This window comes from Gopherus evgoodei, chromosome 10 (assembly GCF_007399415.2).
Source record: "Gopherus evgoodei ecotype Sinaloan lineage chromosome 10, rGopEvg1_v1.p, whole genome shotgun sequence".
NCBI classification, from domain to species: domain Eukaryota; kingdom Metazoa; phylum Chordata; order Testudines; family Testudinidae; genus Gopherus; species Gopherus evgoodei.
The window spans coordinates 26,696,549-26,713,326 of NC_044331.1; the positions used below are offsets into that span (position 1 = coordinate 26,696,549).

Sequence of the window (16,778 nt, forward strand, 5' to 3'; positions counted from 1 at the left end):
TTACTTTGTATAGTTTGACATGTGATTTGTGATTTAATCGTTCATAAAGTTTAACTTTTTGAATCTCGACATCCATTGTCATTAAGTAATTGTATGACCCCTAAGCCCCATAATTTCACACCACTGTGAAAATTTAAGTAGATACAAATAAAAAAAAACATAAAAAATTGGTATCTATCAAAAATATAAAAAAATGAAAATCAAATTCTACCAAGCCTATAAAAAATTAAGACTAAAAAAAGTTTCTCTTTTCTATACATTCTCTAAAGAACTGTATTCAACTGGAAATGAAGTAGCATAAGAAATTATAGTGAGCCCCAGAGTATATAATCTTTTGTGTGTTTTCTCTCTAAAATTGTTTTCTTTCTTGCAGTGTTTAAGGATCTGCAGCCTTTGAGGCAAAATTCTCTTAACTTCAGTTGAGAGTTTTGCCAGAATAAGGACAGCAGGATCCAGCTCTAAGAGAATAAAGCATAAAATGAGAACTTCTGAACAGATCTTTCTGTTTCTGAACAGATTTATGCATAATTTTTAGAAAGTAATTTAATAAACATAGAACTAATCCATAATCCAACATACAACCGACTCTATGGCTGTCCATAAAAGTTCTTATGGAGGCACCCTGTGTAGCTATGGCTCCTTGGCTGCTTCTGCAATGTTAGTGCTGCAGCCCTTCAAGTTTAATGACCAGTGGATCAGTAGTTTGATATTCTCCCCACAGCACCATGCGGTGGCCTCAGAAGGAGCCCCAGGAATTGTCCCTTTGCAGACTTTCAGCATCCAGAACCATGTGCATCAGAATCTCATTGGTTGTGTGGCAGGCAGGGTCCTCTGCAGTTGCAGAATATTAAGGAAGATTTGCCCCACAGAGGCAGAGCAAATCTTGTGCACATCAGATGTCTACCTTGGTTTATGCTGCTAATTAGGTACCCAGATTAGTTCTTTAGAAAGTTCAAAAGGTGTAGTGAATGCAGTTTGGTCCATTATGTCCATTATTTCATTGCATGTAAGAAAATATTTAAGGGGGATAAGTTTTCTGTATATCTTTGTGTGAAATGTTATATGAGGTGTGGCTGGTCATGTTGTCTGCTAAATATATCTATCTATTTTGTAAATAAAGTCTTTATTTATATTAAAGGAAAACTAGTGTTGTTTTCTCAAAAAATCAAAATCTTTTAGAAACTGTCTATTAAACAGTGCTATAATGGCTAATAAATATATATGTAGAACTTATTCCATGGTGGCCACACATTTCTGCAAAAATAGAACAGGGAGAAACTCCATTCTGAATTGAAATCAATGGGAAAGCAGGGACTTAACAGAGCAAGTTTAAAGAAAACTGATAGGATATATTTATTTATAAATTTGTGTCTATATCTTGTGTATATGGTTGGTGGTGGGTGGTTGTTTTGTTTTTTGCTTTTGTTTGTATTTAAGGTTTTGTTTCAGCTTGTGAGTCTCTGTTTTGCAATTGGTTGATATCCAAGAATTGCACATGAGGATAACATGACTTCCTCTCCATACTCTAACAAGATCAGAGGACAACTCGGCCTCCAGGATGTGAGGAAAACTTGGTCTGAGTGTGCTGATCTAGGTTATGGGAATGAAGATCAAACTGTTTTTTAAAGAACAGACATAAAGGTACAGGTTATTTGCTTTTCTCAGAGGTTCCTAGATCTTGTCTGGTGATAAGCTAAAGAAATAATACAGATTTAAAAGAAAGCAGAACTAAACTCACCTGTCGCTATTTTATATATTGAAAGTTACCTAACATAAGACTTCAGAATCCAGTGCTCTTCCCATTGATTTCAATACAGAATGTTCAGTCTTGTCCTAATTGTTCTTAATACTTGCCTGTTTACAGGAAAATGGCAGCCTCCATGGAAAAAGCTCAGACATCTCCACAGCCGTAGAAAAGTTGAAACCTCAAGAGGTACTGCTTAATTTTGTTTCTAATTTGAGTGTGTGATTTATCTGCTTGTAGCCTAATGCAGGAGTTCTCCTTTAAAAGACAGACTATGTTGACTTAACTGTTTGACTCTAAATTAGTGACAGAATATGGCTGGGATTTTTTAAAAGTGCCTAGAGAATTTAGGAACCCAACTCCCAATGAAAATGAAATGAAATTCAGTGGGAGTCAGGGTCTTAACTCCCTTAGGCTCCTTAGAAAAGCCCAGCCTACATATTTAGCTGTAAACCTTAACAAAGAAGCTTGAAAACATGTTTGACAGTCACTTCATTACACGTATTTCACGTCCCATCACTTAGCTTACATTTGTGAGGCTTTCTTGGAATGTTGACTACCATCCTATCAAAGTAAATTAGGGAGCACTTTTCTGCATGGCATTCTGTAGAGTATTATTGTGATAATCTCAGATCTCTATGCAGAAAGAGGCACAAATCAAGATAGGCAACTTTTGTGTGCAAACTACACTGTGTGCATGATTGTCAGTCCTGTCAGATGTAAATTTCTCATTCAAACAGGTGCTTAAAATGACAATGTGTTGGACCTGTGAATGTTCATATGAAATCTTGTACCTTGACACCCATAAATCTGACACAATGAACTGTGGCCACCAGTTTAGATTGCTCCCTATCTGAAGACAATGATAAACTGGGGTTTTCATTGTAAATACTTACTGGAAAAATCATCAGAAATGATTGGTTTGGGCATGAAGACTTTCTCTTTTACAGGAATGGATCAGAAATGGGAATTAGTGGGTCCAGTGGAACTCTGCAAAACCTTGAAACCTGCCCTGTCTTTCAGCTGATGAGACTGAAGTCATATTTACTATGCTGTGTCCACCTTTCTTCCTATTGTGATAACGTGCTTTCCTGTGAATTCTAGGTCATACGAAAAGGGACAAGTATAGCGATGTTTGGACATTGGATAGGTGCCCCAATACTGATTAGCATACAAAGGGTCCTCCCTTAAAGAGTAACACAGCTAACAATGGTTTTTCTTTGTCCACTTGGATTCATGACCCTTTGCATTAGCACTGTAGCAGCCTCATGGACATCTGTTATAGAAGGATGTAAGGATGCTCTTTGAAAGTCTTGCTAAACACCTTTAGGGTATGTCTACACTATGAAATTAGGTCGAATTTATAGCATTTGTTTTTTAAAAAATCGTTTTTATACAGGCGAATTTGTGTGTTCCCGCAAAAAATGTTCTAAGTGCATTAAGTTGGCGGACTGTGTCCACAGTACCGAAGCTAGTGTCGACTTCCAGAGCGTTGCACTGTGGGTAGCTGTGAGTAGCTATCCCACAGTTCCCGCAGTCTTCGCTGCCCATTGGGATTCTGGGTTCAGATTCCAATGTCTGATGGGGCAAAAACAGTGTCGCGGGAAGTTCTGGGTAAATGTCGTCAGGCCCCTCTCTCTCTCCCTCCCTCCCTCTGTGAAAGCAACAGCAGACAATGGTTTCGTGCCTTTTTTCCTGGGTTATCTATGCAGAGGCCATACCACAGCAAGCATGGAACCTGCACAGCTGACAGTCACCGTAACTCTCCTGGGTGCTGGCAGATGTGGGACTGCATTGCTACACAGCAGCAGCTTCTTGCCTTTTGGCAGCAGATGGTGCGTTATGACTGGTAGCTGTCGTCGTCATATTACTGGGTGCTCTTTTAACCGACCTTGGTGAGTTCAGTCACGGGCACCTGGGTAGACTCCTGCCAAGCCCCCAGGAGCTGACAATGGCTAGCAGTCATAATGCAGCATCTTCTGCTGAGAATCCAGGAGCTGACAATGGCTAGCAGTCAAACTGCACCGTCTGCTGCCACCCTAAAGTTGTAAAAAGATAGATGGAGTGAATCAAAACAAGAAACAGACCCGATTTGTTTTGTATTCCTTTGCTTCCTCTCGCCCTCCATGAAATCAATGGCCTGCTAAACCCCGGGTTTTGAGTTCAATTCTTGAGGGGGCCGTTCTGTGTGTAACAGTTGTTTGTGTTTCTCCTTGATGCAAAGCCACTACCTTTGTGGACTGCAATTCCCTGTAAGCCATGTCATCAGTCGCCCCTCCCTCTGTCAGAGCAGACAATTGTTTCATGCCATTTTTCAGCCCAGACACCGTAGCACTGGGATCATGGAGCCTGCTGAGATCACTGTGGCAATTATGAGCACTGTAAACACCACATGCAGTATCCTGGAGTATATGCAGAACCAGAACCTGCCAAAGCAAAACCAGGCGAGGAGGCAACGGCAGCGTGCTGACAAGTCTGATGAGGACAGAGACATGGATATAGACTTCTCGCAAAGTTCGGGCCCTGGCAATGTGTATATCCTGATGTTAATGGGGCAGGTTCATGCTGTGGAACGCTGATTCTGGGCCCGGGAAACAAGCACAGACGGGTGGGACCGCATAGTGTTGCAGGTCTGGGACGATTCCCAGTGGCTGCAAAACTTTCACATGCGTCAGGGCACTTTCATGGAACTTTATGACTTGCTTTCCCCTGCCCTGAAGCGCCAGAATACCGAGATGAGAGCAGCCCTCACAGTTGAGAAGCGAGTGGCAATAGTCCTGTGGAAGCTTGCAACACAGACAGCTACCGGTCAGTCAGGCATCAATTTGGAGTGGGCAGATCTACTGTGGGTGCTGCTGTGATCCAAGTAGCCAGCGCAATCAAAGATCTGCTGATATTAAGGGTACTGACTCTGGGAAATGTGCAGGTCACAGTGGATGGTTTTGCTGCAATGGGATTCCCTAACTGTGGTGGGGCCGTAGTCGGAGCCCATATCCCTATTTTGGCACCGGAGCATCAAGGCAGCGAGTACGTAAACCGAAAGGGGTACTTTTCAATGCTGCTGCAAGCACTGGTGGATCACAAGGGAGGTTTCACCAACATCAACATGGGATGGCGGGAAAAGGCACATGACACTCGTGTCTTCAGGAACTCTGGTCTGTTTCAAAAGCTGTAGGAAGGGATTTTCTTCCCAGACTAGAAAATAACCGTTGGGCATGTTGAAATGCCTATAGTTATCCTTGGGGACCCAGCCTACCCCTTAATGCCGTGGCTCATGAAGCCATACACGGGCAGCCTGGACAGTAGTCAAGAGCTGTTCAACTATAGGCTGAGCAAGTGCAGAATGGTGGTAGAATGTGCATTTGGACATTTAAAAGTGCCCTGGTGGAGTTTACTGACTTGGATAGGCCTCAGCGAAACCAGTATTCCCATTGTTATTACTGCTTGCTGTGCACTTCACAATATCTGTCAGAGTAAGTGGGAGACGTTTATGGCGTGGTGGGACATTGAGACAAATCACCTGGCCACTGATTACGTGCAGCCAGACACCAAGGCGGTTAGAAGAGCACAGCAGGACGTGCTGTGCATCAGAGAAGCTTTGAAAACGATTTTCATGACTGGCCAGGGTATGGTGTGAAAGCTGGGTTTGTTTCTCCGTGATTGGCATGCCCCCCTCCCACTTGGTTCTCTCTACTTCCCTGTAAGCTGATCACCCTCTTCTCCCCCCCCCCTTCGATCACTGCTTGCAGAGGCAATAAAGTCTTTGTTGCTTCACATTCATGCATTCTTTATTAATTCATCACACACATAGGAGGATAACTGCCAAGGTAGCCTGGGACGGGTGAGGGCGGAGGGAAGTGCAGGGTGAGGTGGGAAAGGAGGGAAGGACAAGGCCACACTTCACTGTAAAACTTAAACTTAAAAGCTTTAAAACTTATTGAAGACCAGCCTTCTGTTGCTTGGGCAATCTTCTGGGTTGGAGTAGCTAGGGGGCCAGAGGGGCCCCCCCCCATGTTCTTGGGCATCTGGGTGAGGAGGCTATGGAACTTTGGGAGAAGGGCGGTTTGTTACACAGGAGCTGTAGCAGTGGTCTGTGCTCCTGCTGCCTTTCCTGCAGCTCAGCCATATGCTGGAGCATATCAGTTTGATGCTCCAGCAGTTGGAGCATTGACTCTTGCCTTCTGTCACCTATCCTCTTCAGCCTGCCAGCTCTCCTCGTGTTCCTGCTGTGCTTTCCTGCACTCTTGACATCGTCTGCCTCCCTGCATTCTGGTGTGCTCTGTCAGTCAGGGAGGACAGCAGTAGCTCTGGGAACATCTCATCCCGAGTGCGTTTTTTCTGCCTTCTAATCTTCGCTAGCCTCTGCGAAGGAGAAATGTTTGCAGCTGCTGGGGGAAAAGGGAGCTTGGTGGTGAAAAAGACACATTTTAGAGAACAATAGGATCACTCTTTCCCATTAAGCCTTGCTGTTCACATTACACAGCACATGTACTTTCCTTATAAGGTAGCATTTTGCCTCTTAAATTGAGGGCCTGCTGGTGTGGTGTGAGAGATCACTCATGCAGTGCCAGGCAACGGAATTTGGCTTGCAGGCAGCCATGGTACGCCACAGTCTTTTGGTTTCTTTAACTTTCATAATATGTGGGAATGGTTTCAAACAGCAGCGCCCTCATTTTCCATACCAAGTGGCTGTTGGGTTGGCCATTTAAAATGCGTTTGCAATTTAAAAGGAGGGGCTGCGGTTTGCAGGTTAGCGGGCAGCACAAACCCAAATAACGTCCCTCACCATGCTATTCTCTGGGATGATCACTTCACCCATCCCCGCACCATGTGGCTAACAGCGGGGAACATTTCTGTTCAGCCACAGGCAAACAGCCCAGCAGGAACGGGCACCTCTGAATGTCCCCTTAATAAAAGCGCCCTATTTCAACTAGGTGACCATGAATGATATCACTCTCCTGAGGATAACACAGAAAGAGATGAGGAATGGATGTTGCCTGAATGCCAGCAGACACCGGAATTTCCGCTCCATCCCCATACGTTAACAGACTTTTGCAGTAGCTGTACTGGCCCTGAATGCCAGGGCAGATTAATCATTAAACACGCTTGCCTTTAAACCATGTGTAATATTTACAAAGGTTCACTCACCAGAGGGCCCTTCTCCGCCTACAAGGTCTGTGAGCCCGCCTTGGGTGGGTTCGGAGGGTACTGGCTCCAGGTCCAGGGTGAGAAACATATCTTGGCTGTTGGGGAAACTGGTTTCTCCGCTTCCTTGCTGTGAGCTATCTTCAGTCTGTTCATCATCATCTTCATCATCCGCAAAACCCGCTTTCTTGCTGTGTGATTCTCCATTGACAGCGTCAAAGCACAGGTTTGGGGTACTGTTGGCTGTACCCACTAGCATGGCATGCAGCTCAGCGTAGAAGCAGCATGTCTGTGGCTTTGCCCCGAATCTTCTGTTTGTCTCTCTGGTTTTGTGGTAGACTTGCCGTAACTCCTTAATTTTCATGCGGCACTACTGTGCGTCCCTATTATGGCGTCTGTCCTTCGTGCCCTTTGAGACTTTTTCTAATGTTTTGGCATTTCGTTTACTGGAACAGAGTTCAGCTAGCATGGATTTGTCTCCCCATATGGCGAGCAGATACCGTACCTCCCGTTCAGTCCATGCTGGAGCTCTTTTGTCATCCTGGGACTCCATCATGGTTACTTGTGCTGATGAGATCTGCACTCACCTGCATCTTGCCACGCTGGCCAAACAGGAAATGAGATTAAAAAGTTTGCAGGCCTTTTCCTGTCTACCTGGTCAGTGCATCTGAGTTGAGAGCGCTGTCCAGAGCGGTCATAATGGAGCACTCTGGGATAGCTCCCGGAGGCCAGTACTGTTGAATTACATCCACACTACCCCAAATTCCACCTGGCAAAGCCGATTTCAGCGCTAATCCCTTTGTCGGAGCTGGAGTAAAGAAATTGATTTAAAGAGCCCTTTAAATCGAAAAAAAGGGCTTAAGTCGAGGTGATGCTGCTAAATTCAACTTAAAGTTGTAGTGTAGACCAGTCCTTAGACACTAATTCTGCAGTACTTAACTGAGAGAAATATCAGCTGAATCCAGTGAGAGTTTGGCCCATAGCTCTCAGGAATTTTTCTTCCAGTAATGATATGCCTCTCAACCTCCAGCATTTCCACTTTCTTTGGTGAATTGTCCGTTGCAGAAGAAAACTCATAACATGGGAACAAATTGATATAATCTCTTTGTCTCAGATAAACATTGTCTTTTAATTAAAGGTTATTCTACTTCTACTAAAGTCTTTACTCTACTTTGGATAATGGTGGCTTTTATTTTTGTGAATTAAACACCTGCGTGTTTGAGGCTTTTTTTCTTTGTTTTGGTTTTGTTCTAACAATACCCTTTTAATAAAAGGAGTGACTTAGTTCTGAATCTGTTCAGATGTCTCTCTCCAAAGGAAGAATATTTAAAAATGCTAAAATCAGCCATTTCTCCCCCTAGTAGGCTTTCTTAGGATTTAACAGCCAAAAATCTGGGCCATAATTTAACTATTGTATTTTCTTCCTGGTATCTAAGTTGCAGGTGTTCATGTGCAGTTCTGTCGTATATAATAAATTAAATATTGGATCTGCCTTCCTCTGCATCTAGGAAAAATTGTCTCCATGTACATATATACATTCACCGTAGCTGTCTCTTCTAAATACACAGTCATGTAAAAATACCTGAAACCAGAAATGGGCTGATATATTAGATTTAGACAGTACTCTAGCATCAACAGATTGTACGGCTTAACTATCCTTAAGTCTAAAATAGCTGAACATATATTTTAGAGGCCAAATGGGGTATAGTTTGGATCCATCCAACTTCACTTTTTACACCAATAGTAGATTTTTATTTGGTAAGAAATCAAAAACAGTATCAAGAAAAGACAGCAAGTTTTGAAATAGTGTTTTATACCTCTTAACCTCAGGTACAAAACGAGAGAGGAAGCTGTTAAATAGCAAAGCAAGACAAGAGGGACACAGAAATCCAGTAAGTGTTATCAAGTCTGTTGTGTTTGTGTCCTTTTTGTCCTTTGTTTCTTGCTGTTTATATGCTTCCCCTAGTTTATTATTCTGTACCTGAGATGATGATCTGGTGTGAAATTCAGTTTTAAAAAACAAAACTTCCTGCATTCAAGAGTCAGGAAGCTTTTCCAAATATAACATTACACGTGTTTATGTGACTAATTTGATATATGTCCAACATTTTCTTAAAACTCGGTGCCAAAATTTAGGCTCCAAATACCATATGTAGGTATCTAAATATGATAGGGCACTCCTTTTTAAAATATCTCTGATACATTTATTAATATTCTAGTTTATCTTGTAGGGTTTTTTCACAGTTTTCCAAGCTTCATTTAAAGGCTAAAGTAGTCAGTTATTCAATTCAATTTGTAGGTTGCATATGGATATAATTTCCTAGAGTGTTGAGAGAAGCATTGAAATCTGTTTCCAACAATAAAACATAGTTCTTTGTGCATGATGCTTGGGAAAAAGCCAAATAAACAACATTATCCTGTTTAATGTAGTAGAGTGATGCTCATTTTAGGAGATTTTAAGGTACAATTGTGTATTTGGGATAACTAGATTCAGTGGTTCACTAATTAAATCCATACAACTTCATGTAATTCTTGACTTAGAAACCGGGGGAATCTGTGACCATTCCAAAATTGAGTACTACTTCAATGAATTCATTCTCCAAAGCTCTTAAACATAGAGGCTGCATAGGTTTCTAGTCCTGTGTTTCCTCCCTGAGAAGCCGCTTGCCTGTTTCAGCATAGTATCTAGTAACATCAACCAAACATTTTAAGTTAGTATTCTTTTACTTTTGGAGGATGTATGTAGAAACGTCTTTGGCTTCACCCATCATCCCCTGAAATCTAGGGGGGTGATAATACTTAACTTTCAAACCGCATGCTATACTATGTTAGCTAATTAATACTCACACCAACGTGAAAGAGGGTAAATATTCAGTTTCTTATTTTGGGAGACTGAGCAATTGAAAGGTGGTGACTTGCCCATCACTATCAGGATTAGAGCTTGGCAGTACCTAGCTCCTTGTCTCTTGCCCTAGCCATTAAGTAACTTCTGTTGTGTATGTGACTTAAGTTGAAAGAAACTAAGAATTGAACAGCTCAAGGGTCCAGTAAAACAAGATATATGGGTTTGAATTCCTGTGTCTCACTCCTCAATAAGCTGGCAACTTCAGAGTTTGCACGCCTCCGATAGGGAGAGAAGAAGATATTTTCCTCCTGTCACTACAATGCAGCTCTTGATGGCTGAGTTGAACTCAGTCCAACCTTACTGCTTAGAGTTGTAGCGGTAGTAGGCAAATGTAAATCATATAGAGAAAGTGGACCAAAGGCCAAGTTTGTCCTCTGCTATGTGGGTGCAGTTCAGTTACCTATCATGATTTCAAACTGCATAGCAGGTTTGTGGAGCAAGTGATATTACACCAAGGAAAAAGAGAATACCAAATAATAGAGCCAGACAATAGTGATGCTGGATTGAAAAGGCTGTGTGTTGGCAAGATGAACAAAAATTGGATGAAAATCAGGGTTTTTCAGTTGTCTTTGGTTATAAGTGAGAAGTTTATACGTTTCCTTATTTATGAAGTAGTACAGTCATTCTCAACCTTACCTGTACCAAAATCCTGTGTGACATCAGGAAAAAAGTTTCCTGTCTTCCTCACTTCTAACTAGCCATAAAAAAATGTAGTGTTCTCAATCTCCAGGCTGAGAACCATGTGTGAATAATTCTATACTGAATTTTAAACAATTAATCTTGCTGTCTTCTGGTGGAATTACTTTAAATACTGTGTGTAGCTTTTAGACTGTAAGTGTCATGCACAATTTGAATCATTGTCTTTAAACCTATCTGGATTCTTAATCTGCAGCCATTTATAATGGTGGTAACCATTCTCTAATATTTACTTGAGGTTGTTGTGTCAACTGTGGATTTGTATGGTGTGAGCTATGCTGGGCCAATATGTCTTGCTTCTCTCTTTCACTGTAGTGACTATCTTAAATCTGATTTTTGTCATCTTGTTGAAACATGTCAGCATTATTTTCAGATGGATACTGATTATAACACTGAACATGTCATCCCCATGTCCATCGATTTCCAGCCTGGTTGTTTTTTTCACTTGAGAAAGTGAGTGTTCCGTTACCCATATTAAATATTTTCTAACCATTACTGTGAGACTCTCTCAATGTTTCACATTCCCTTAAAATTCATAACTTGAGGTGTTAGTGTTGGTTCTTTGGTGCAGTATGAGATCACTGGGTTTTTTTCCACCTTGGGCAATCAGAGCTGAGGCGTATCATCAATATAGTGCGCTTGATCTCCAGGGCAAAGAGGAAGGTGACGTACTTATAGCAGAAGCATCTCTTTCTCTTGTTGTTGTTAATTATAAACATCATTAGTGTCAGTCATGGAGGAAACTGAGGATGTGAATTGTGCTTTGTAGCTTGAACTGGTCTTTAATATTTGTTGATTGTGAATGAAAAATTAGACCTATTACAATAGTATTGTTAGAATGAAAAGCAGGGTGGATAAAATCAATGATTCTTTAAAAAAAAATCTAAAAAAATCTGATTTTTTAAATTTGAATCGGATTTTTTTGATAAAATGCTTTTTGAGGAAAAAACCTATCTAAAGATAGTTTTAATTAAGATCCATTATAGCTCAAAGATATCTCATCATGGAATAGGGGTTATAAATTCTAATTCTATAGTATGAGACAATATATTCATGTAATGTTTAAGAAAAGTTTTGTGAATGAGTTCCAATAGTTCATGGATTAGGAACACAATCTTATGGGGTTCCAGGGGCTTCTGTATAGGTTATTTAGGTTAATCTTTCTATCTACTCAATGCAACTCAGTGCTCAGTCTAGAAGATACCATCAGAGATGCTTAGTTTTGCAGTTCTCAAACTGTGGATTTGTCTCTCCAGAGATAACATGCTTGCTAACAGCAAAAAATGTTTTTAAATAAATAAATAATATATAGAGGTGAGAAATAACAGACCTCAGTCCTATTGTCCCTCTGCAAATTTGTGCACACAGTCAGTCCCTTACCTCTCTCTAAAAGTGCAAAGTTTCAAAAAGTTCAATGAATAGAAGATTGTTGGGGGGCAGAATAGATCTGATGAGGAGAAGAAGTCTGGAGAGAAATGTGAGACAGGGGGGACAGGCAGTAGAAACAAAAGTGAAACTGTTTTAGCAGCATATTCCAGAAGTCTTGAGGTCTTTCTGAGTGTAGCCTTCATCGATTTGAGATCTACCATACCATTCTCTCACTAGGAGGGAAAATCTATAATAGCAGCGGACCATAAGAGAGACCCAGTTTGGGTCTCATCTTTCTCAGTATTTTGAAGAATATATATTAAGGTTATAACAACCAAAAATTTCAGGCCCTACACGACATAGTTAGGTCAACTTAACCCCCAGTGTAGACACAGCTAAGTTAACAGAAGAATCCATTCTTCCTGTTGGCCTACCAAATTCCTTTCTAGGAGGTGAATTAAAAGGGTTAGAACAACAAAATGTCTGTCTGTCCATATACTATCTTATCTAAATCATGGCCTTTCCTTAAAAGTTTAAGTAGGCTGCGCTTGTCCCAGGACTGCCCCCAGCAATGGGTGTGGATAAGGCAGATTGCACTCATGCGGGCCTTGCTTCTCAGTCTAACCATGCCATGGCCCTCCCATGAGTTCATAGGCTGTCCTTCATCCATTTCACAATCCCCTTCATTCTGGGACATCTGAACCTGGTCAGTCCAGTTTATGCATGTCTCTAGACTTCCAGTGGTGGATTTACTGTGTAGTCCAGGGGTCGGCAACCTTTCAGAAGTGGTGTGACAAGTCTTCATTTATTCACTCTAATTTAAGGTTTCGTGTGCTGGTAATACATTTTAATGTATTTTAGAAGGTCTCTCTCTACAAGTCTATATATTATATAACTAAACTAGTGTTGTATTGTAAAATAAAAAAGGTTTTCAAAATATTTAAGAAGCTTCATTTAAAATTAAATTAAAATGTTGATCTTATGCTGCCGGCCTGCTGATGGTCTGGGGTTCTGTTCACCTAGGCCAGCAGTGGGCTGAGTGGGGCCTGCGGCCGGGACCCCAGCTGGTAAGGGTCTGGCAGCCAGAACCCCAGACCGTCGATGGGCTGAGTGGCTCAGCCCACTGCCGCTTAGGGGTTCCATCCGCCGACTCCTGCCAGCTGGCATCCCGGCTGCCGGACCCACTCAGCCCGCTGCCAGTCTAGGGTCTTGGCCCTGCCCACATATAGTGGGTTCCTATCTTCTCCCTGGTTCTGGCCCATTCTTTTCCTCTCATTGAGCTGAGGGTGGGAGTGGACCAAGCACAGGGCTGGGGGTGAAGGGTCTGGCCAGGAGCTAGAATGGGGGAGGGGGCTCAGGGTTGGGGCAGGAGGTTTGGGTTTGGGGGCACTTACCTGGTCAGCTCCCATTTGGTGTGAGGGGTGCAGGTGGGAATGTGAGTGGGGGTGCAGGAGCTCCCATTTGGTGCTCAGGGTGTGGATGTGCAGGGTGCATGGGATGTGCAGGGTGCAAGAGTCACGGCAGAGGGCTAGGGGCATGTGAGGGGGGTGCAGGTGTCAGGGTAGGGGGGCTGGGTATGTGTGAGGGTGCCAGAGTCAGGGCTGGGGTTATGGGAGGGGGTGAAGGAGTCAGAGGGCTGGGTGGTACAGGGCTCAGGGCAGGAGTCTGGGGTGTGTGGGGGGCTGCAGGGTTCAGGGCAGAGGGCTGTGTGTTTGGGGGGGAGGGGTCAGGGCTCAGGGCAGAGGGCTGGGTGACTGCTCCCCCCGAAACCTCCCCCGCTCCATGTCCCAATTACTCCCCTCCTGGGACCCCACCCCCTATCTAAGCCTCCCTGCCCCTTGTCCCCTTACTGCCCCCCCTAGGACCCTACCCCTTACCTGTCCCCTGACTGCCCCAATCCTTATCCACACCCCCACACCCAGACAGAACCCCCTGGACTCCCATGCCCCATCCAACCGCTCCCTGCCCCCTGACAGGACCCCCAGAATTCTGGACCCATACAACCCCCCCTGCTCCCTGTCTGCCCCAAACCCCTCTCCACATCCCTACCTCCTGACACCCCCCGAACTCCCGACTCTTCTGACCCCCCACATCTCCTTGTCCCATGACCATCTCCCCCACCCTAACTTCCCCCCAGGGCCCTCCTTGGTCCCTGTCCCCTAACTGCGCTGACCCTTATCCACTCCTAACCCCTTAACAGACCTCAGGACTCCCATGCCCCATCCACCCCCCTTCTCCCTAACTGCCCCCTCAGAGACCCCTGCCCCTAACCACCCCCCTGGGATCCCACCCCCACATCCAACCCACCCTGCTCCCTGTACCTTGACTGCCCCCAACCCTTATCCAACCCTCCCCCAGCCCCAGACCCCTTACCATGAAGGATCCCCGCTCATCCGGAGTTTTGTCGCTGCCGCACGTGTGCACCCCCGCCCGGCCCCGCCCCTCAGAGCGCTGCGCGTGTGGCGACAGGGCTCTGGATGAGCGGGGAGTGGTTTTCCCTTCCCATGGAGCCAAACGCTGCCCCGTGGGAGCATGCAGCCCTGGCTCCCAGAGCGCTGCGCGCACAGCGGCAGGTCTCCAGGGGAAGGCGGGGGAGGGGCCAGCGGCTTGCTGCGCTTGGCCGGCGCTGCGGCCAGGGAGTGCGGACCCTGCAGCTTGCCGTGTTGGCAGGATATTTAATGGCACACTGGAGTCCCGGCAGACTCCAGCGTGCCGTTAAAAATGGGCTTGCATGCTATCTTTGGCACGCGTGCCATAGGTTGCCGACCCCTGGTGGAGTCCATATGTACACCAGCAATTGAATTAGTCATTTCCTGGTTCCTGGGTAGGTGGAGAGAGTTCCAGGTGGACTGGAATTAGCTCTTTAGGATATGTCTACACTACCAATGCTACAGTGGCACAGCTGCAGCTACAACGCTCTGACATAGACTCTTACTGCAGTGATGGAAAGGGGTTTTCTGTTGGTGTAGTAAATTCACCCCCTAGAAAGGAATTTGGTAGGCCAACAGAAGAATGGATTCTTCCGTTGACTTAGATGCATCTACACTGGGGGTTAAGTTGACCTAACTACGTTGTGTAGGGCCTGAAATTTTTCACAGCTTTGAGCGATGTAGCTAGGTAAACCTACGTTTTAGTTGTAGGCCAGGTCTTAGTGTTTCATAGAGCCGGTCATAACTTAGTAATCAAACAGAGATACATACAATATTTATAAAAGCAGCAAAGAATCCTGTGGCACCTTATAGACTAACAGACTTTTGGAGCATGAGCTTTCGTGGGTGAATACCGACTTCGTCAGATGTATTCACCCACGAAAGCTCATGCTCCAAAACGTCTGTTAGTCTACAAGGTGCCACAGGATTCTTTGCTTCTTTTACAGATCCAAACTAACACGGCTACCCCTCTGATACTTGATACAATATTTATGTAATTTGTACAGGTATCTCCCATGTTCTTCACAGCCGGACAAGATAGTCTTTGCTGCTTGTGTTAATGCACTGTTTTTTCAGTCTACAGATATACTGATTGAAACAGTAACAGAGGTGTGAACTCTGCCATTCATTTTAATGGAATGTTAATGTTTGAGCTTAGCTGTGATCATTTAAATCCTAACACTATATTAAACAAGTAGCCAAAAAGCAAACACCCAGCTTGAATCTTTGAAGCTCAGTTATGAGGTACAGCTGGGTTGGATTTTGGTTTGTCTCCAAGGTCCTGTATGGGGAAGCGGGGGATGACAAAACTGGACCTCAGCTGTTCGCTCTAGTTTAGAGTATTTGAGCAAAATAAAAGGCTGCACTATAATTTATTTCACCCTACAATAACAGATTATAGCTGAGCAGTGATAGTAAGTAAGTGAGGGACTAATGTGCGTATGTACTTTGTGCAAACTACTTCGTAGTTATCTACTGAAGAGAATGGACAGGACTAGGACAATGAAGTGAAACTCATGACTTCGCTCTTCAAAAAGAAATTTGCTGCCTTTAGTGAGTTTAGGACAAAGAGTATAATCTTCTGCGCTGTATTCTGTTCTGAAAGAGCATAACTTGGGACAATACAAGGCTTGCTTTTTGAAGTGGTGAACAGGTGGGAGTAAAGTCTGGTCAGGGCATGGAGTGGGAATACATGAACCACTGTTTTGTTTTCTTCTCTCCCTCACCCTTTTCCCCCCACTTTTTTTTGACAGACTTGACAGCCCTGTTGTTAGTCAAGTTTGTGTAACTTGGTATGAACTACTTAATTCAGATTGCCAGCATGTGGGCAGAATTACATTTATCTGAATTTTAAAGGTGAAATCCTGACCCTGTTGAAGTTTATAGCTTAATTCCTAGGATTTCACCCAAAATATCAAGGATAACATTTTCAGAAGCACAAGTCCCATTTTCAAAAGTGACCGTCAATGGAACTTAGGCTCTTAAGACCTGGTGTGTACACACAAGTTTTACCAATATAAACATGTTTGTTAGGGCATGACTCTAATATTTACCAATAAAGATATATCAGTAAAAACTCTAGTGTAGATGCAGTTATACCTGTGTAACTGTGCTTATAAGCTCTACGGGTATAAGCAGTTGGACATTTTTGAAAATCTTACCCTAAGTCATTTAAGATCAGGTTTTGTGTAAGCAGATGTATGTGTAAGAAGAACATAATAGACAGACATAGCAAGGAAGTGCAACTTGTAGTAGATATTTGCACAGGTTAATTTTACACATGCTAGCCACCATGCTAGTGGTATTTGTAGGCTCTATAGTGCACTAGCATTGATTTTATTATTATTACATTATTTTTATTATTGACAGCAGTAAGTAGAGGCCCCAGCAAGGTTGGGAACCCGTTTTGCTAGGAACCATACAAGCATGTATATTAAGAAACAATTCAAGCAGTTTACAATCTTAATTTAAGATGAGATGTAACAGGCAG

General features: G+C 43.5%; 1 protein-coding gene across 1 annotated transcript in view; it reads left to right on the top strand.

The window, feature by feature from the left end:
• The window catches only part of TCF12 (transcription factor 12), a 325,844-nt gene that overhangs the window by 113,251 nt on the left and 195,815 nt on the right, over window positions 1–16,778 (top strand). Inside the window, 1 exon segment of the mRNA XM_030578588.1 lies at window positions 1,865–1,933. Coding sequence (XP_030434448.1) covers window positions 1,865–1,933 — 69 coding nt within the window.